The 20259-nt window shown below is 44.9% G+C and overlaps 1 protein-coding gene across 2 annotated transcripts; it reads left to right on the plus strand.

Moving 5' to 3' along the window:
- Positions 1 to 1003: 1003 nt before the first annotated feature.
- On the plus strand, positions 1004 to 12960 carry Hbegf (heparin binding EGF like growth factor). 2 transcript variants are annotated; one of them, XM_023703408.1, is made up of 6 exons: positions 1007 to 1308; positions 1499 to 1675; positions 3896 to 4073; positions 9873 to 10028; positions 11121 to 11211; positions 11543 to 12960. In XM_023703408.1, exons 1-5 carry the CDS (start codon positions 1275 to 1277, stop codon positions 11191 to 11193), a joined length of 618 nt encoding a protein of 205 aa, XP_023559176.1. In that variant the 5' UTR covers positions 1007 to 1274; the 3' UTR covers positions 11194 to 11211; positions 11543 to 12960. The 2 variants fall into 2 exon arrangements, with proteins under 2 accessions (XP_023559177.1, XP_023559176.1); XM_023703409.1 differs by lacking the exon at positions 11121 to 11211 and having other exon boundaries at positions 1004 to 1308.
- The last annotated feature ends 7299 nt before the right edge of the window (positions 12961 to 20259 follow it).

Genomic DNA, 20259 nt, shown 5'->3' on the forward strand with positions numbered 1-20259 from the left:
AGAAAGAGCCGGATAGAATGTGTATAAATAGCAGCCCTGTTTTTATCCCTACACATGGCTGAACCAGGCAAATACTCTAGCTGGCACCATTTGAGGGCTCTGAATGCCAACCTAGCCCTGTGTCAAACAACTCCCTCTCTAGTACGTCCCTGGGAGCCAAAATACCAACTGTGAGAGTCATTTCTGCGGGTCAAGACATCGATTCCAGAAGCCCCCTGTAAAAATACACAGGTTGGAAGAGAAATACATACACCTGTTGAACAGTAGATTGGCCAGCTGCGACCCATGGGAGAAGGCTTTTTTTTTTTTTTTTTTTTTTTTTTTTAATTCTGGGAAAGAAGGTAAGAAAAAATATGAAATTTATTTACAGTCTCTCCCATCCCAGAATCCCGAGAACTATAATCCGTAGTTCAAATATCCTAAAGTAGACTATGGATGGAGGCCATCCCAAGATCTGAGAGAATACTAACTTCTTTTGCTTTTGTTGGCTTGACACCAAGTGCCTGCTCTGGTTATAGGATACCTGACTTCTTGGCATTCCTGTGCATAATTTTTAAACGATCAGTGAATTATTTACTACTTACTGTGTTGACAGACAGAAAACACGGCTTATGAAACTCGGAAGGTAACACAGTGGAGAGCCCCAGTGTGGAGCAGATCCGGTCCCAAGAACAAGGCCCGGAACAGAGCGCTCGGTTTAGCAGTCACAAGGCGACAGGAGCTTGGGGAAAGGTAGGAATTGGTCCCCCGCCACCTGCCGGTCAGCAGCCCTACTCACAGTCAGAAGGCTGCTGCCCTGGCCTGGTCCCAAAAAATGTGGTGCCGCCGGGTTCTCCCGCCCCCTCTGCCGCCGCGCCCGCCGAGTTGGGGGCTGCGAGGCGGGCGCCGCGAGCCGGGCGAGCTTCCCGGTGCGGGAGGGGTAGGAAGGAGGGGCGGCGAGGGGCAGGGCGGAGCTCCGGCGCCTCCCGGAGCCTTATTCCCGGCCTCTCGCTGGGAGCGCTCAGTCGATCCCAGAGCTGTGCGTCTCACGCGGCTGGTTGCTCTGACCGAGGTGCAGAGGCTCGGGTGGCCGCGCGAACCGACAGCGAGCAGACTGAAGCCCGGCGGCCGCGAGCTGTGCTCAAGTCCCAGCCAGGCTCGTGCCCAGAAGCGGGCAACACACTGTGCCCGGAGGAATCGCCTGTGCGCTCCGTCGCCTGGCTCTGCGTACCCGCGCCCAGTGGCCACCGCCTCCAAAGTGATTGCTGCCTCTCTGTCTCTTGCGGTCGGGGACCATGAAGCTGCTGCCGTCGGTGTTGCTGGCTGCAGGTACAGAGCTGCTGAGGTCGGGGGCGGGGAATGGGGGCGCTGCACGGGGGACGAGGAAGGTCGCTGCAGCGCCCCCAGCGCGGGCCACTTGGTGGGGCCCGTGCGCACTAGCAGGCGGGAATCCGCATCAGTTCGTGGTGGCCTGGGGGCTAGGTTGGGGGTCTGATATGGCCTTTCTCTTCGAGCGCAGTGCTCTCAGCGTTGGTGACTGGTGAGAGCCTGGAGAGGTTTCAGAGAGGGCTGGCAGCTGCAACCAGCGACCCAGACCCTCCCGCTGGATCTACAGATCAGCTGCGACCCACGGGAGGTGGTGACCGTGCCCGGGAAGTCCTGGACTTGGAAGGGTCAGATCTGGACCTGTACAAAGGTGAGTGCGAGGACCCCTACCCGAAGCTTAATCTGCGACAGGCAATTGAAAGAATAAGCAGATCTGAAATTCACTCTTAGGCCCCCTGTGGGTTGGGGGGATATTCATAGACGACCTCAAGGAAAAGCTGATAAGCTGATAGGGGGTTGGGAGATCTTGCCATATAGGTGCTATCTTTCTTGTTCTTGGTTCTCATCTAACGCAGTTGCTGTCTTTGTGGATATTTTGCAACAGATTGAAACAGGCAGCTTGTCTTCTGAGGTCTGCTGGGGTAGTGGAATAGAGCATGGGTGAGTTGCTTTCCCTAGAATTCCTATGTGAAAATGGGTGCGAGTCCTACTTGCCCTATCCAGTGACCACTAAGTACAAAATAGAACAGTGTGGAGATGCCCAAACAAAGCAAATTGCAGCATTAGTGTCCTCCATCCATGTATCTCCAAGTTGGGAAATGGGAGGAGGGACACTCCCTACAAGAGACCAGCACCTTTGGAGAAGTCTAGGAATGGTGACACTGGGGTCCTAGAGAGCTTTACTGAAATGTGGGGTGTTTGAGTGCTACACAAAGCCTGGAGACTTCCTTGCACCCCTGAGAACACTCAAGAAGGATGGGCCATGTGGGTCCTTCTAACCAGCATATGTGCTGATAGCTGAGCAGAAGCATAGGGCAGTTACCCAAGGCCTGCTGGAGTCCCTGCCCCTGGCCACCTGCAGTGATTATCAGGGGTGGAGCAGGACTGAGCCCTGGGGGCCGGAATGACTATATTTGGTTGGAAAGATACCCACCTGTTCCAGCCCCGCCTCCTGCTCTATGCCCTTTCTCACCCCTAACCCAGAGCTTCCCTATGGTTCTTTCTTGGCTTTTTATACGTTAAGGTTCCAAAAATGAGCCTGAGGTCCTGTGTCATCCTCTCAGTGGTCTTTGGATCACCAATGCCCTGAAAAGCATAGATTTTCCTGGCTCTCTTCTCTTAGCCTGGCCAGGGTTGGGCGGGGCTGTGACTCACTCCCCACCCACATGGCTTCTCATACCTCTGCCGACCTGACTCATAGCTGCCTCTTGTAGGAACCTTGCTGTCACCTTGCCAGTATCTCTCTCCCTTTTCTGATTGGCTTGGTCCCCCTGCCTTGCTTTACCTGTAGTCCTATTCACCAGGTTCCCCTGACCATCTGGCCTCAGAAGAAAGAGAGAAAGAAAGAAAGAAAGAAAGAAAGAAAGAAAGAAAGAAAGACAGACCATGGTGTTGTTGAAGTCACTTCCAGCTTGATACCTGTAGGTCTCCAGTCTATTGTCAGACACAGGCTGTAGCTATGGACAGCACCATTTTCTTATTGGGGATAGAATGAGAAGGAGGCTGGCATCAAATCCCAGGACTAATGGGCATAGTCTATGGTCAGTCCCAGCTACATGTCTGGATAAGGTTGTTTCTTCCCTGAGCCTCTAAAGCTTGGAAAGAAGCTTTATAGGTCCAGTTTCTTCTGACTAATTCCTTAGTTTTCCTCTCTATCCCTTGTATGTATTGTACCACTCATACTAGACAGCTATAGCCAGGACAGTTGGAGATAAAAGAAAATGGATCTTTGAAAAAATGAGTAAATTATAAAGTACATAAAGTGGGGTAAATATTTTACTTGAAATTGCAAAAGCAAAGCCCATTACCAAGGATAGTCAGCTTCCTACTTTAGAGCCAGGGTCTGTCCTGAACTTGTGGTTCCCTGACACAATGGGAACCACAGTACTAATGAGAACACCAGAGGCCACCTGAAGACATAGACATTTTTATTTTAGGATTTTCCCACCCCCAAAACATCCAAATGCCTTCTACAAAACCAATTTTTGTTGGTGATACTATTCTTCCTACTGGTGGGTCACGGTATATAGCCTCAGGAAGTGAAGACCAAAATAGAATAAAGTTGGTGAAAGGGAGTGGGAGGTGGGTCATGGAGCAAGGATGGGGTGGTCGTCCTACTCAGCAAGCTGCAATTACTCAAGGAAGGAGCATTCTTGGAATGAGGTTCTTAAACCTTCCATAGCTTCAGAGTTCACTCTGATAGTTCTAGTCATTCTTCCTTTGGCCTTTGGGGTGTTGGGCCAATGCACCCTCTTCAGATTTTGACCTCTTTCAGGTAGGGTTAAAGGGTACATAGTCCTTCCAAATACCATACTGGATTGATTCTCCCCCCTAGGGATCAAAAGTTTACTGGGGTGTCTTTCTTCTGCAGTTGATTTCTCCTCTAAGCCTCAAGCTCTGGTCACACCAAGCAAAGCAGAGCATGGGAAAAGAAAGAAGAAAGGCAAGGGGTTAGGGAAGAAGAGAGACCCATGCCTTCGGAAATACAAGGACTTCTGCATTCATGGAGAATGCAAATATCTGAAGGAGTTCCGGGCTCCATCATGCATGTAAGTGTCCCTTTGCAGGGTGGAATCTCATCAGTACACTCTGTCAGCCACGTGACTGTTCCTCAAGCTCTGGGCAGAAGTTGGGAGGAAGGGAACTATTTTTAGTCAACGGAAGGCCCCACCATCACCAAAGAGGATGCAATTTCCTGTGGTATGGGTTTGTGACGTTCTTTGATCCTTGGGGACATTTCCTGCTTACCCAGAAATGAGCATGTGGCTAGGAGAGTTCACAAGTGGAAATAGGCCCTTTATTCCTGCCTCATTCCTATTGTGGGAGGAGATGCTGGTAGGAAACATAGCACTGCAGCTTCCTGTGGAGTGGAGCTCCTGCAAGCAGGTATAAGGTGCATTTGGTCACATGTTGGGCAGCTATGTATATACTTGGGTTGGTGTGCGCAGGAGTTAACAAATGTGGGTTGATTTTAAGGCAACCAGGACTGTATAGAGAGGAATCATTACTGGATGGGCAAAATGAAAGCCTTCCTCTCTTTTGCCTCACCCACAAGGGTCAAGAGGTGGGGGACATGTAAGTGGGAGAACATGGCCTTTGTGCAGGCTTAGGAGGAAATGGAAGACTTTATGTCAGCTTCCTGGGCAGATTTTCATGGGCTAAACCCAAACAGGCCTCAGTCCCCAGTCAGGCAGCATCACTCCTTCCCTGGGTGGGAATGTGGGTGGAGGGGCCATGGGTTCCTTAGCCTCTCCTAGGCCAAGCCCAGCAAGTGGAAGCCTTGGCAATCCCTCAGGGGTGACAGCACTGCCATGCTGTCTGGCAGGCATAATGTCACCACTGTGCCTGAGGCCAATATCCCACGTCAGGCTGCACACATCAACTCTTTCCTATGGTAGGGTCTGGGGCCCTTGTGACCTGAACACTGGAAAGTTGAGGACACTTATGTATACACTATTTGCTATCCTGTCCACAAGTGTGGCTGCCTAGCATGTCTTCTAAATATTTTATTTTGAGACAGGGTCACACTAAAGTGTGATTTTTAACTTTTGATCCTCCTGCCTCAACCTCCTGAGAAGCTGAGATTATAATTGTGTGACCATACCTAGCTTCATTTGGCTTTTAAAACCTCTCTTGCCCTGTCTGATCATACATAGCAGAGTTACCTTGTATTTGACAGGTAGTAGACAGACTCATCTCTCTACCATGTCCATAGTCAGTCTGTCCTTTCTTATAACATCTCTGTCAGAAGCTTGGCATTGGAAGTTAAGAGTGGCACAGAAGCCAAGCCTGGTGACATGTACTATTGGCTTCCACACAGGAGGACTGAGTTAAGTACATTCCAAGCATCCCTAGGTGGGGATGAGATTTTTGTCTTTCCCAGAGTCAGCACCCACCAAATCAGGCCTAAGTGGGAGGATCACTTGATCCTGAAAGTTTGAGACCAGTTTGGACAATATAATGAGGCTTTATCTCAAAAAAAAGGAAAAGAAAGACATAGAAAGTCCCCATATCATCCCTTCCAATGTCTTGGGGCAGAGCAGAAAATATTTTGTCTTAAATTTGTAAAATAGCATCATGAGCACAGGATAGAGAAAGTGATTCTGAGAGTAGTACAGAAGAGTAGGTAGATTGGGGCCAGGAACCTGTATGGGCCACACTGGCAGGGAGGGGGCTTCTGCTGCTTGGCTGGGAAGCCTTGCAAGACTGCTGTCCTGCTCAGCCAACCACTGAGCTCAGGAAACCTGATAAGTGTCCACAAGGCCACCTCTTCAGCCCTAGGGATAGTGAGAGTGATCATAATGATGCCATCTCTCCTTTATCTCAGAGCGTCAGTGTTACAGAGATCCGGTAGGATTTTATAGAGGGCAGTTGTCCCAGAGGACATTCAGGTTTTTACTAGCGTAAGAGCATAGTAATGTAACTTAGAGACTATGTCAGCTTCCTGGGTAGAGTTTCACAGACTGGACCAGGATTCTTTGTCTGGTCCAACTGCCTCCTATCTCCAGCCATTTGTATTCAGGGCAGAAAGCAGCAAGAAGACAGGGCTCCTGCTCTGGGGCAATGTGATCCCTGTATACCTACATCTGAGATACTCTGTGGCTCTTTCTTGCCTCCAGACCCTAGAACCGCCAACCAGGGTGTGTCCAGGCTGCCATGGTGAGCTTACAGCTAGTCAGCTTCCTAAACCAACTCTCTGCAACCACCAGGAGCAGGAAAACCCTTTTGCGTCACCAGCCAGAAGTTGCCCACAAAGAGTAATATCCTGGGACTCCTAACTGGCTGCTGACCCAATAATTGGCTTCAAAGTTCCTGTGGCTGGAGGAAACCTGAGGGCCGTTGGAGTGGGGAGGACCCAGTGCTAGAAGAGAGACAGGCTTGGGGATCTACTTGGCCTCACTACCCAGATGCCAAGAAGGAATGGAAAGCCCTGTTCTTTTGGCTCCACCAGACTTGGGTGCCTCATTTTGTGGGTTAGGGGCAGTGCCCTCTATAGTCAGATTGAATAATCATCTATACATATGTGGAACCTGGTCTTTTTTAAAAAATGTATTTAGTACAGGGTCTACAGGGTCTCACTATGTAGATTGGACTTGTAGTGATCCTCCTGTTTTCAGCCCCCAAAGTGCTGGGTTTACAGACATGTGCCACCATGCCCAGTCTCAATCGGCATGTCAGGGCATTCTGAGGTCAAGGCCGACACAACACACTGGGGATTGAACCCCAGTCCCTGTGTCTGCCTAAGCAGGCACTTTAATCCACTGACCTATCTGGTCAGCCCTTGGAACCTGGTCTTTACGTCATGCTTTCATCCATAAATATCTTTGATCTTTTTGTGATATTCTCGTGAGTTGGGCATTTATTATTTCTGTATTTTACATGAGGAATCCAAAGCATAGAAAGATAATGTGACTTGCCCAACATCACCTGGCTAGAAATAGTAGCAGAACCAGTCTGGAATTCATGTATTCTGAGTCTCCTCCATCACATGGTGCCCCCGCCACCTCCTCAGTAGAGGTAGAGAGATCTTGTGTGGAAGACGTTTCTGGGCCCTAGAGCATTCTTGTGTCTGTTGTAATGCAAGTTCTGAAATGGGTCACAGACACAGAGGAACGTGTCCTAGTTTGATGGATGCTGGCTCTGAGCAAGACACACGATCTCATCCCCACCCTGGGATGCTTGGAATGTTACTCAACCCCCTCCTTCCCTGGGGAAGCCAGAAGTTAGCTGCAAAGGGAGGGGGAGGTAGATAATATTAGGATGTTTGCATTATTATCCTTTTGACTCAGGGTGGAGGTGTAGGGATTATGTAATTGAATTTTGGGACTCTGAGGCCAAGCTTTATTTGTATCATCTGAGTAACTACCTGTGAGGTTTGGGTTTAAGTGATGGGCTCAAAGTGTAAAACAGGCTTAACTTGAGCTCCTCTGTCCTAAGAGAGGGTAGTCTTTGTTTTTGTTTTTGTTTTTGTTTTAATTTTATTTATTTGTGTGTGTGTGTGTGTGTGTGTGTGTGTGTGTGTGGCCAGCTCAGCCCACCACGGAGTGGGGCTGGCTGGCATGTGGTGCTGGGAGATTGAACCGCGGTCCCTGTGCTTTAGCTTGTTCTAAGTAGGTGCTTTAGACCACTGAGCCATCTCACCAGCCCCAGAGAGGGTAGTCTTTGAAGTCATCTGGAGTGCTGTGTTGAACTCCAGGCTCTGTCACTCACTAGTTTTATAACTTTGGGCAAGTTATTTAACAGACGTTAAGCCTCAGCTATTTCATCTTTAAAATGGGACTGGCTGGCTAAATGTGGTGGTGCATGCCTGTAATCCCAGCCTTTGGGAGGCTGAGGCAGAGAGATCACTCTGAGTTCAAGATGAGCCTGATGAACCAAAGTAAGACTTTGTCTCAAAAACAAAAATAAATTAATTAAATTAAACAAAATGAGGATAGAAATTTTTTTTTTAATTTTTATTCATTTGAGAGAGAGAGAGAGAGAGAGAGAGAGAGAGAGAGAGAGAGAGAGAGGGGTGTGTGTGTGTGGCCCGCTCAGCCCACCAGGGGGCGGGGCTGGCTGGCATGTGGTGCTGGGGGATCGAACCGCGGTCCCTGATGCTTTGCTAAGCTTGTTCTAAGTAGGTGCTTTAGACCACTGAGCCATCTCTCCAGCCCAAGGAGGATAGTAACTTATGCTTAGCAGAGATGGTTTTGTGATTTATGAAATCCTGAAGCCCTGGGTTCAACACCAGCACCAAAACAAACCAGTGAGATTAAATGTAAAGCAGTTAGCATGGAGTATTTGTCTCATAATAAGTCTTTAATGTTTGCTATTTATTATTAAAACTATGAATTAATGATGATGATGATAATGCAATCAGAGGGGAGGAACTGACAGTTTCAGGAACCTACCAGAACATGTATTACATGTATTGTGCAGAGCAGAATCATGAATTTAGAATCTGCTAGGAGTGTTTTTTGGTCTTTGCCCTGCTGCTTCTTAGTTGTAAAGCTTGACAAATCACTTAACTTCTCTAATCCCTGTGCACAAGTGACTTCCCAGGGACACTCCTAGGAGCTTCCTCCATGTCTTCACAGTTTGGGGGTCACCTTTCTACCACCTGGACTGATGGGACACATGCATGGGAGGGTGGGTAAGAGATGGTGTAGAAGCTCTGGACAGATCTACTCCTTGTAGTATCCCTGATGCCCTGACAGCTGGAAGAAGGAATTCCTGCCAAGAGGCAGCAGGCACACAACTTCCTTGCCAGAGAAGATGTGGCTCAGAAGAGAAGCCACCAGGTTCTCAGTGCTTCTTCCCCAGCAGCTAGTGACTTGTATCCCTAGACTAAGGGTGTCACCACCCACTGTGGGTGGCAGGTGGGTTTGTGGACATGAGTAGGCAGCAGGATGAGCTCAGGGTCAGAAAATCCTTGTCCATACTTATGTCCTATTATGTGACATTGGGAAACCACACAATCTTTCTATAGAGTGGAACTCCTGCCTATATTGAAGGGTCTCTGGGATGTTCAGATCAATGGATGTGGCTATACTTCTTCAGCTTGGAGTCTTTCTAAGAGTTTTAAGGAAGTGCTTTGTATTAGGAGAGGCAGTTGCTGCATGATTTAATTCTTGAGTGACAAGAGCCAAGAGATTGTTTCTGATATTTTTTTATGCTCTGGCAAGGCAGCTAGGTAGGAAGATGTGATCTTGGTTTGTTTGATTTGTACTTTGATAAAGGACTGACAGTGAAGCTTCTAGAGGCCAGAGAGACTATGCTACCAGGCTGGGCCTTGTACCAAGGGGGAGTTGAAGAAATTTGAGAAAAAGGACTCCTGGCAAAGGAACAAGGCCTATTAATAGGCTGGGCAGTGGTAGGGAGGGACTGGACGCTTGAGGCAGTGATGGGCAAGGCTGGGTTTATTTCTGGGTCAGAATGTTGAGGGGCCTCACTAGAGGGAGTGATATTGAATCCCCTCAACTCAACCAACCAGCCCTTGTGCCCAAGACCTCTTAAGTGGCTCTGACAGAATGCCTTAGCACACATATAATAAATAAGCCACACATGGTTTGTGTCTATACTGAGAACTCCAAGTCCTCTCTTGCTTTTTCCCTCTACCTGGAGCAGGTCTCTGGGGCCAGAGAGCTAGAAGAAATGGTGAAGGAGGAGGGGTGCTGAGTGAGGGAAGGAAGCTATGGTGTTCAAAGGAAGTGATAAATAGGGTTTGTGTAGGTGTGCCATTACAGGGGAGGTGGAGAGAGAAAGAGAGAGAGAGAGAGAGAGAGAGAGAGAGAGAGAGAGAGAGAGAGAGAGAGAGAGAGGAGAGCAAACAACTAACCCTGTTTCTTTATTCTGTCTTGACCTAGCTGCCACCCAGGTTACCATGGAGAGAGGTGCCATGGGCTGAGCCTCCCCGTAGAGAATCGCTTATATACATATGATCACACTACTATCCTGGCTGTAGTGGCTGTGGTGCTGTCGTCTGTCTGTCTGCTTGTCATCGTAGGACTGCTCATGTTTAGGTGAGTATTGGGTAGCCCCTGCTGGCTGTTTCTGCAAGTCACTCCCCTCCTCCTTCTCCTGGGTCTCCCAAACTCTTTTCAACTAAGAGACCTCATGAACCCTGTTCTCATGCCTCCATATCTGGACCTTGTTCCTGGATGTAACTTTTCCACAAACCTAGTGTCTCTGGATGACCCAAGGCCAGTACCTGGAGCCTGGAGTGACCCTTGCCATGCCTAACAAATGATGGTGACCATAGTGACCCGTGCAACCCAAAACCCAAAGTGCCAACACTGCAATTAAACCTGGATACTGATGTTTTAGTTTAGAAAAACCCACTCATATATTAACATCTTTTGTCTTAAAAGAAAAACAAATAGCACACATTCCATAGATTTACACCCCTACTCTAGCAGATTCTGCTCCTCACACCTGTGGAGCCAGTCTTCAAACATTTTTTTACCTGGCTTTATTTGTTGATGGCATTAGAGTATGGCTTGGAGATGAAGGTATGGTGGTGCTATTGCTTTATCCTTTTAATACTGAGGCATTTGGACCTCAGGCCAGACTTCCAGTGCAGATATGTTCTGGGTTGAGAAGAACTGCTAAGCACCTCGTCTGTTTTCAAGCAGTGATACTCAATCCACTGTGAAACCTAGAACAAGTTACCTGTCTTTCTGAGAATTATAACCTATCAGTGTGATTATGCACTCTGTCCCCTTGACTTGTAAGGTTGTGATGACAATCAAATTCATGATGTGAAAGCTCTTTGTAAAATGTAGCATGCTGCTGGATATGGTATTGCACACCTGTAATCCAGCATTGGGAGGCTGAGCTAGGAGGCCTGCCTCCAGTTCAAAGTCAGCCTGAACTACATAGCGAGACCCTGCCTCAAAACAAAACAACCAAACCAAACAAACAAATATAGCCTGCTATTAGAGATACACATTTTTCAGGGAAGCTGGGCTTTGACCAGAAGTCTATGTTGTTCCCTCTGGGCTTTTCAGTGTAATGGAGGGAGCCATCATGGCAGAGACTGTAGAGTGACTTGCTCTGGGACCTATATTTTATTTTAGCAAGCAGGGCTTGCTCATAAAACTTCTCTTCCTCAGGTACCATAGGAGAGGAGGTTATGATGTGGAAAATGAAGAGAAAGTGAAGTTGGGCATGACTAATTCCCACTGAGAAAGACCTTTGCTCAAGGTAATAGTTTGTCCTTCTGCTAACACAAAGGAACCACGGCATGAGTCTCCTCATGGGTCTCTTTCAGGCAATGCTGAATTCTGCTCTTCCCTCTGGCCTGAGAGTCAGCATCCAATTTCAGAGTTATTTTCAAAAGACTGCTGAAGGATCAGGTCCAGTTAGGGTGAAAGTTATGAGAGAGTTACCTGAGAGGGCAGCTTCTTCGGTTGTTAGCCCTTTGTTCTCTCTCCTTTTCCTAGATGATCTCTTCACTTCTTAAGATTGTATTCAGAGGCACCTAAGACCTCCTTAGGCTTAGCCCAGCTTTAAATGTCTTCCTTTTATGCTTTAGGAAAACAGCGGAGGCCAGCTACCTCTGAGAAGCCACAAGTTGTTTGCCAACACTGCAGAAGAAAAGGACTTCACAACTCGCCATGAAGACTTCACCTCCAGTTGCCATCTTGACTGGACCTCCTGTAATTGCTCTGCCAAAATGCCAACCTTCAAGTGCCAAACAGAATATGTCCAGTGGGATTTGGATCAGAGGAGAGTAAAAGGGGAAAGGGTCTTTGGGACCTTCTGATTTTCTCCCACCAAACCTACTCTCCTCTCAGTTTTAAAAAATATTTAAATACTCATCTTCAGAATTAAAGTTATTGGTTAAATTCCACCGATACACTCCAGGATCTTTGACTAAAAATACAAAAGAAAGAGAGAAAAGAAGGAAAGATTTGTGGACTAGAAGAAAGCAACAAAGGTTGAGAAGCTGTGTACTCAAGTAGCCACCAAGGCATCTGTTACTTGGACCCTCCAGAGCTGGATTTGATGAGCTAACTGTGAAATATTATAAGCCCAAGAACTCTGAGTTTTGGGACTTCTGCCAAGATTGGAAAAAAAAAAAAAAAAAAAACTATTTTTTGTTGTTGTTTGTTTGTTTGTAAAATGCCTCTTAAATTATATATTTATTTTATTCTATGTATGTTAATTTATTTAGTTTTTAACAATCTAACAGTAATATTTCAAGTGCCTAGACTGTTACTTTGGCAATATACCTGGCCCTCCTCACATCCCTGCCGTCTGGCTCAATGCCATACTCCCCTGTGGCAAATCTTAGATGGCCCAATCTATTTCTATGACCCATCTATTTCTGAAGATCTCCCAGGATCAGAGTGCCCTGAGGAGAGTTCTGATGGTTGGGATGTAGGATGTCAGAGCCACTCTATGAGTTGGACTGCAGTCTTGCCTAGGCAATTTTGTCTACCATTTGTGTTTTGGAAGCCAAAGGTGCTGATGTCACAGTGTAACAGATATCAGTGTTTTCCTGTGTCTCTTCCCTGAGAAATCTCAGAAGAGTTTGGGTATCTGTGCCTGCAGCTTTTCTGATACCCCCTCCCCCAACCACCCAGAGAATGGATGCCCATTCTCCCTTGTGTCAAGACATTTCTCTCCTGCCATTCTGGTGCTACTCCATGCAGGGGTCAGTGCAGCAGAGGACAGTCTGGAGAAGGTGTTAGCAAAGAAAAATGCTGAGGAGGAACAGGAAAAATTGGAGTTAACTGTTCTTGCTAATTTGTTAATTCTCAATTGCTGAGGAAAATATTAGAAGTGAGGAAAGCTTGTGTGAACCCTCACCCCATCACCAAAACTACAAAGGAATGCTATTATGGTCCCTTCTGGAAGTTTTTGGTGCCATTTCTGAACTGTTACAACCTGTATTTCCAAACCTGGTTCATATTTGTACTTTGCAATCCAAATAAAGATAACCCTTTCTCCATAGTCTGCTTGTTTGTTTGTTTATTTATTTACTTATAGACAGGTCTTTCTTTGTAGTCCAGGCTAGTCTGGACTTATTATGTAGCCCAGACTGGCCTCAAACTCACAATGATTCTCCTGCCTCAGCCTCCTGAGTGCTGGGATTACAGGCGTGCACCACCACACCTGGTTGGTAGTCTGCTTGTGTTAATTGGGAACTGGTTTAATATGGCTCTTTCTTAAGCTATATATATTTTTTTTATGTTAGGCTCTGTATCAGGCATTTTAATGTATACTGCCTGGGTATTCTCAATAACTCTGTAATGAAGATACTGTATCTTTACAGAAGTGGAAATTGCATTTTATGTAGATGATATAACCACTTGAGAATATCATAGTACCTTCAAGGATCCACAGTAACACCGGACACACAGGCTGAGGATACACAGTAACTCTGTTTTAATTCATAACAGCATACTACCTCTAAGATAAGAAAGAAGAGATCTTTGAAGTTGGAAGGAGCTTGGCTGACTGTTACTGGCAAAGACATACTCATTCAATCAATGGGCCCTAGATGCAGGGTCCAGTCCTGTGCTGTGTCCATGTGAACAGGCATCATTCCCCTCTCATGCTTCGTTAGTCAATCCACCAGCAAATCTTGTCAGTTGTACCTTTATTTTGTATTATTATTTTTTAGTTGTACATTGAGGACACATGCAATACACTCATTTTCCCTGCTACTACTATCACCTAGTCCAATGCAGCATCCCTCCTATCTGGACTCCCATGATAGCCTCCTATCTTCCTAGTTGCACCTTGCTTCTGTATAGCCTTTTTCCAACATGATAGCTGGAGTGAATGTTTAAAACATAATTCATATTACTTAGTCCAGGGTTTGATCTCTACCATCACACACAAAAATATAATTTAGGTCTTATCTATTGAACAGACCTTCCCTTGCCACAGTATTACACAACATTACAGTCTTCCCTCATCCCATTCTTTTTCTTCTTACAATGCTTAATATTTCCCTACAGTTCTAATCACCAGTAACATATTCCTATTAATTTTTTGTCCATCTGCTCCTGCTAGAATGTTAGCTACATGAAGGTAGGGGTATGTTCATTGCTTTAATCCCAGATTTTTTTTTCTCCTTCTTTCTCCTCCTCCTTTTTCTCTTCTCCTTCTTCTACTTTGTAGGGTACTTTTTATAGTTTTTTTTAATTTGGATGTTTTGAGAAAGGATCCCAAATATAGTTTAGACTGCCCTTGAACTCCCTATGTAGCCCAGGTGGGCCTCAAACTCATGGTAATCCTGCCTCAGTCTCCTGAGTGCTGAGATTACAGGCAAGTGCCACTATACCAAGCTGCAGGTTCTTAAACAATATAAATGAGTTAGACATTCAATATTTGTCAAATTTTGTCAAATGAATACAGGAATTCAAATTCAACCCAGATGTGGTAATGTAGGCCAGTAATCCTAGCAATTGAGAGGCTGAGGCAGGAGGATTGCTTTAAGTTCAAGGCCAGCCTGGGCTACATAGTTCAAGGTCAGAGAAACTACATAACAAGACCCTGTCTCAAAAAACAAAAACTAAATATTCAAATAACAGAACTTAACCAAAAAAGGGGATACAGATGAATGTCCATTTTGTATCTGTGTATTCAAAGTGGTTAGGATAGATATATAGTTACATTCTCTTAATGAATAGAATGATTTGTTCTAATGGTGTTTGTAAATAGGATTTCAAGTCCGCATCTTGTACAGCAATTAACCACTAAGAAGAATGCATGCAGTGTGTTAATTATTGAAACTGTCCTACCACTTTGATTTGAAACTGTCTCATTGCTATTTGTTTATCAATAAAATTATGGCAAAAAAGAAAAAAACTAGAGGAACAAGAAAAAAATTTAAAGTTTCTTGGGCCAGGGAGATAGCTCGGTAGAGCAAGTGCTTGCCTGGCAAGCACAGGGTCCTGAGTTCAATCCCCAGAGCTAAAAATAAAAAAATAAAAAAATAAAAAATTAAGGTTTCTGGAAAACAAGCGGCAATATGCAATCATATGTCCAATCTTGCATAACTTTATCTGTTAATCTGAGCAACAGTTTGACGATAAAAATAGATAATATATCAACCATTGTTAACCAGTTATTCCTGTTTTAAAAATCTGTGACATACACATTGTCGTATATCTTGTTACCTGTTTCTGTCATTGTTTCTGATTTTTGTTCTTGCTTTTGTCTTTTACTTTTCAAAATGAAATAACAAAATTAAATTTAATTTAAAAAAAAAGAACGAACAAACAAACAAAAAAACCCCCTAACTCCTAAAAGAAAACAATTAAAACTCTATCCAAGGGGCCTGGCTCTAGCTCAGTTCTTTAAGTGGCTGCTTCCACAAAGCTGTCAGCCTCAGCTTATTCTAGTTCGATCCCCACAACCCTCCAGCCAGCCAAAAGTGCCCTGAAGGCATTCGAGGAGCAAAAAAAAAAAAAAAAAAAAAAACAACTCTATCCAGGTGGGCAAGTAGGCAAATACAATCAGTGGGACTATAGACAGACTTTTGTTGGGAAGGTGGACTAGGTAACAGGATGAAAATGGGAACTGCGCTTTCCATATGGCCTGGTATCCTAAGTTTAATCAGGTAATGAGAGCCATTGATTGGGAGGCTATCGGAAAAGAGCCTCCGGACTGCCCCCTCCTCATCCTCATCCTCATCCTCTTTTTTTTTTTTTTTTTTTTGAGAGGTATAACATTCTAAAGTTTCTCCAGGGGCCCACACAGACATCACATGTGTCTTTTAATTATCCTCTTAAAACTTTGGGTAGGCGGGGGAGATAACTTGTGGGGGGGCAGTGTCTAAGTGCCTGCAAGGACCTAGGTTTGATCACCGGTACTGAATGCTGTGCTGGCCCAAGAACCCTGGGCGTGCTATGCTGGCCACCAAAACCGGGTGGGGTGGCACATGCCTGTAATCCCAGCTCTGGGGAGGCTGAGACAGGAGAATCACTATGAGTCCAAGCTGTGGTAGCAAGACCTGTACCAAATAAATAAATCTTAAAAAACTTTGGGTGGCAGTAACTATCACAACTGAGCATATGAATATCCTATAACCCTACAATTCCACTCTTAGGTATATACATAAAAGAAATACCTTTGTTACCAAAAGGCATGTGTAAGAGTGACATTGGCATTACTTACAATGGCTAATAATTGCAAACTATCCAAATACCCACCAGTACTCAGTTATGAAATCAATCAATAGTCTCTGGTATATGAAGACAACGGAGTACTAAATAGCAACATGGATGAATGGCAAAACATTACTGAGTGAAAGAAGCTGGACAAAGCTGAGTCCCTTTTGTGTGAGTCCATTTATATACAACTTAAAGGCAGGCAAAATTAATCTATAGTTAAAAAAATCAACAAGGGGATCCCTGTTTGGATTGGTAATGACTAGAAGTAGCAGAGGTGAGACTTCTGGGATACTGATAATTTTGCCATGCTCTGGCTCTGGTTGCACCAGTGTATTCACTTTGAGAAAATTCACTAGAATTTTCCAGAAAAATCGTACAATGTACGATTTGTACATCTTTTTGTATTGTATGATGCATATTATAACAAGATTTTTGAAGACTCAGATAGGGACTCTTTGCTACTGCATTTTAGATGATGCTGTAAAAGACCAATATCTGACTTGAGTAACCAGAGAGTAAGGATATCAGAGATAACCGTGGAGTAGTGAGTTTCTTTAAACTCATGGCAGGGCCCCCTTTGCTTGTAGCAAGTTTCCCTCTTCATACTTGGTTGGGTTGTTCTGGCCATGCTTTATTTCTTCAGTAATGTTTCCTGCAGACTGAGGGCTTCCTGTCTTTCAGCTGTTCTCTCCTACTACTTCTTATTTATTTATTTATTTATTTATTTATGTGTGTGTGTGTGTGTGTGTTTGTGTGTGGCCAGCTCAGCCCACCAGGGGTTGGGGCTGGCTGGCATGTGGTGCTGGGGGATTGAACCGCGGTCCCTGTGTTTTGCTAAGCTTGTTCTAAGTAGGTGCTTTAGACCACTGAGCCATCTCTCCAGCCCATAAGGAATTTTTTTTTTTTTTTTTTTGCTCCTCGAATGCCTTCAGGGCATTTTTGGCTGGCTGGAGGGTTGTGGGGATCGAACTAGAATAAGCTGAGGCTGACAGCTTTGTGGAAGCAGCCACTTAAAGAACTGAGCTACAGCCAGGCCCCCACTCTCCTGCTACTTCTGCTGCTGATGAGAGTTCCTGTTGGAGATCCTTTGGGTTTCTTTCTGCTTGACATAGTGGCGCTTGGAGCCTCTGAATCTGTAGCCACTTATCAAGATTGGCCATCAGTTGGCCTATGCCCTGAAAAGCATCTATCTTTTCTCTATGGACTCCTCTTTCAGTCTCTTTTGAGATAATGTCTATTTTTTAAAAAAATGTACTTAGGACAGAGTCTTCAGGATCTACAGGGTCTCCCTACGTAGATTGGACTCACGATCCTCCTGTTTTCAGCCTCCCAATGGGTGCTGGGATTACAGGCACGCACTACCACGCCCAGTCTGAGATAATTTCTTTTACAATATAATGGTCAGAATAATCATGATTAGGTTAATAATTTTTTTTCTTGTAGTGCTAAGGATGGAAAAATAAGAAAGGCCAGTGACCTATCACTGAGCTACACCCTCAACTCAGAATAATAAACATTTAATATTCATGAAGTAGGGGATATAGCTCAGTGGCACAGCACCTGCTTGGCAAGCCCGAGGTCCTGAATTTGATTCCCAGTACCAAAATATTTTTTAAAAAATAATAAATAAATAAATGGTTTAAATATTCATGAAATGCTCACTGCATATGACTTCTAGACCACACACTTTACAGGCACTATTTCATTTACAATCACCACAACTTGGAAGGTAAGTGCTCTTAATATACCTAGAACTGTGTTATAAGTGAAAAATTGAGGCCGAGAAATGTTAGGTGAAATACTCATGCTCTAGAGGGTAAAAATAAAAGCAGGGTGTGAATTGTAGAAACCTAACTCCTAAGCCTGTTCTCTAACCACTCAAAAGAGTTTTCTGGGCCAGACTGGTTTTCTCTTCTTCCCCTATCCAAAAATAGTATAGTGAAAAAAAAAAAATCATATGACCAAGATTTAGAGCATAATTCCTTAGAGTTCAAGACTTTCTTCTCCTGCCTCCAGCTTACAAATTCATGGAAAAATGCACCAAAGTGGCTTAGGAGGCACAGCACAAGGGACAAGCACACAGGCTTGAGTTCAGGCTCCATGGTTTATTTGGAAGCACTTTCATGCATGATACCTAGCTTCCCTGAATTTGTTTCCCTATCTATAAAACAGACATAATAAAAATATTTCCTTTGGGGCTAGGGATGTGGGAGAGCATTTGCCTATTCTGTATAAGGTCCTGGGGTACATCTCCAGCATTGCAAAGTTATTTTTATTTAAGAAAAATAAAAATTTGGGCTGGGGAGATAGCTCAGTGGTCTAAGCACCTACCTGGCAAGCTCAAGGATCCAGGATTGATTTCCTGGGCCCAGAACCCGAGGCATGCTGTGCCAGGCCCGAAACTGGGCATGGTAGAGTACACCCGTAATCCCAGCACTGGGAAGGCTGAGACAGAAGAAGCACTATGAGCTTGAGCTGCATCGTGAGATCCTGTATTAAAAAAAAAAAAAAAAGGAGAAAGTTCATCCTCAAAGAGTTGCAAAACCTGTACATGTGAGTAGAATGCCTGGTTCTGGCCCAGCTGTATGTTATACAATCAGTAAATGCTGGTTTCCTCAAATGGCCTGTCCGAGGAGCTAATTAGTAGCAGAATGTGGTGCTGCATACTTATAATCCCAGCATTCAGGAGGCTGAGGCAGAAGGATTGCAAGTTTGAGAACTGCTTGAACTGTCTCAAAAAAAAAAAAAAAAAAAAAAAGAGCTAATGACTGTCACTGTTAGAGATGAAAGAAACCCAGGCCTCTGATTGCCAGTTCATAATTCTTTCCTTAGAAGCACACAATGCTTTTCAATCACTTTTTCACATTGTATTGTCAACTTTAGTTTAAAAGAAGCCCTAAAGGGTCTTAATCACTATTTGTGGATTTAAGCAGCCCTGGAACAGCAACTCTGTCCAAATATATCACTTCAAATAGCTGGCCTGGAATTCTTCCCTTTGTCAACAATGCCTGAAATTCAAGCTTCCTGTTTGAGAATGCTAATACTCCTGGGAATAGCTATGAGTTAAAAGGCTGGCATTCTTTGGTGGTGTAATTCATTTTCACTTCATTCACTCAGCAAACATTTGTGGAGCCCTTCATACCACTTTCCAAATGAGATCCATCGCTGAAGGAGAAGGCATTTTGATGCAGTGAGGGTATGAGGTGGATTGGGGTGGGGAGAGAAGTCATTTTGGAGAAAAGACGTTCATCTATTCATTCATAAAAGTTGAGTGGGTACTTACAATGTGTCAAGTACTATTCTTATCACTGAAGAATGAGTCACTTGCTCACGAAATACACTATATTGGTCAGTGAAGAAATAGGGTGATCTCAGAATCTCAATAACACACACCCCAGTGACCCGCTGTTAGTAGGGACAGGACATAGGCAGTTTAAGAAACGTCTGTGGAGGTTTGACCTGAGACAAGCAGAGATCAGGCATGTGGAGGCCCTGAGACAAAAATAAATTTAGTATGTATGGGACAGCAAGGGGCCCCTGCAGCTGCAACAGCGCCTTCAGAGCTTGGGAGGGAGGTGAGGGGAAGAACATATGGAGTCTCCTAGGTCATGGGTAACAACTGGGAAGGCTGTGCAACATTCTGAGCAGGGGGCTGACATCATTTGATTTATGTTTCAGAAATATGACTGCAGGGTGCAAAGTCGGGGTTTTAGGGAGCACAGTGGAAGAAGACCAGTTAGGGGACCTCTTTACTCATCTAGGCAAGAGCTGATGGTGGCTGGAATTAGGGCAGTAACAGAGGAGGTGGTGAGAAATGATCAGATTCAGGACCCACTTTGCAGGAATCACCTCTTAGATATGCAGATGGATTGAATGTGGGAGTGTGGAAAAAGACAAGGATGGCTGGGCATGGGGGTGCTTATCTGTAATCCCAGTCCTTGGGAGGCTGAGGCAAAAGGATCACCATGAGTTTGAGCCCAGCCTGGGATACATAAGCAAGTTAATGGCCAGTTTGAGTGAGGGGAGAGAGAGAGAGAGAGAGAGAGAGAGAGAGAGAGAGAGAGAGAGCGCTTAGATTTTAGCCTGAACTACAGTGTAAACAGTGATTCTTTTAATGAAT

Source organism: Octodon degus, unplaced genomic scaffold (genome assembly GCF_000260255.1).
Source record: "Octodon degus isolate 3935 unplaced genomic scaffold, OctDeg1.0 scaffold00169, whole genome shotgun sequence".
Taxonomy (NCBI): Eukaryota; Metazoa; Chordata; class Mammalia; order Rodentia; family Octodontidae; genus Octodon; species Octodon degus.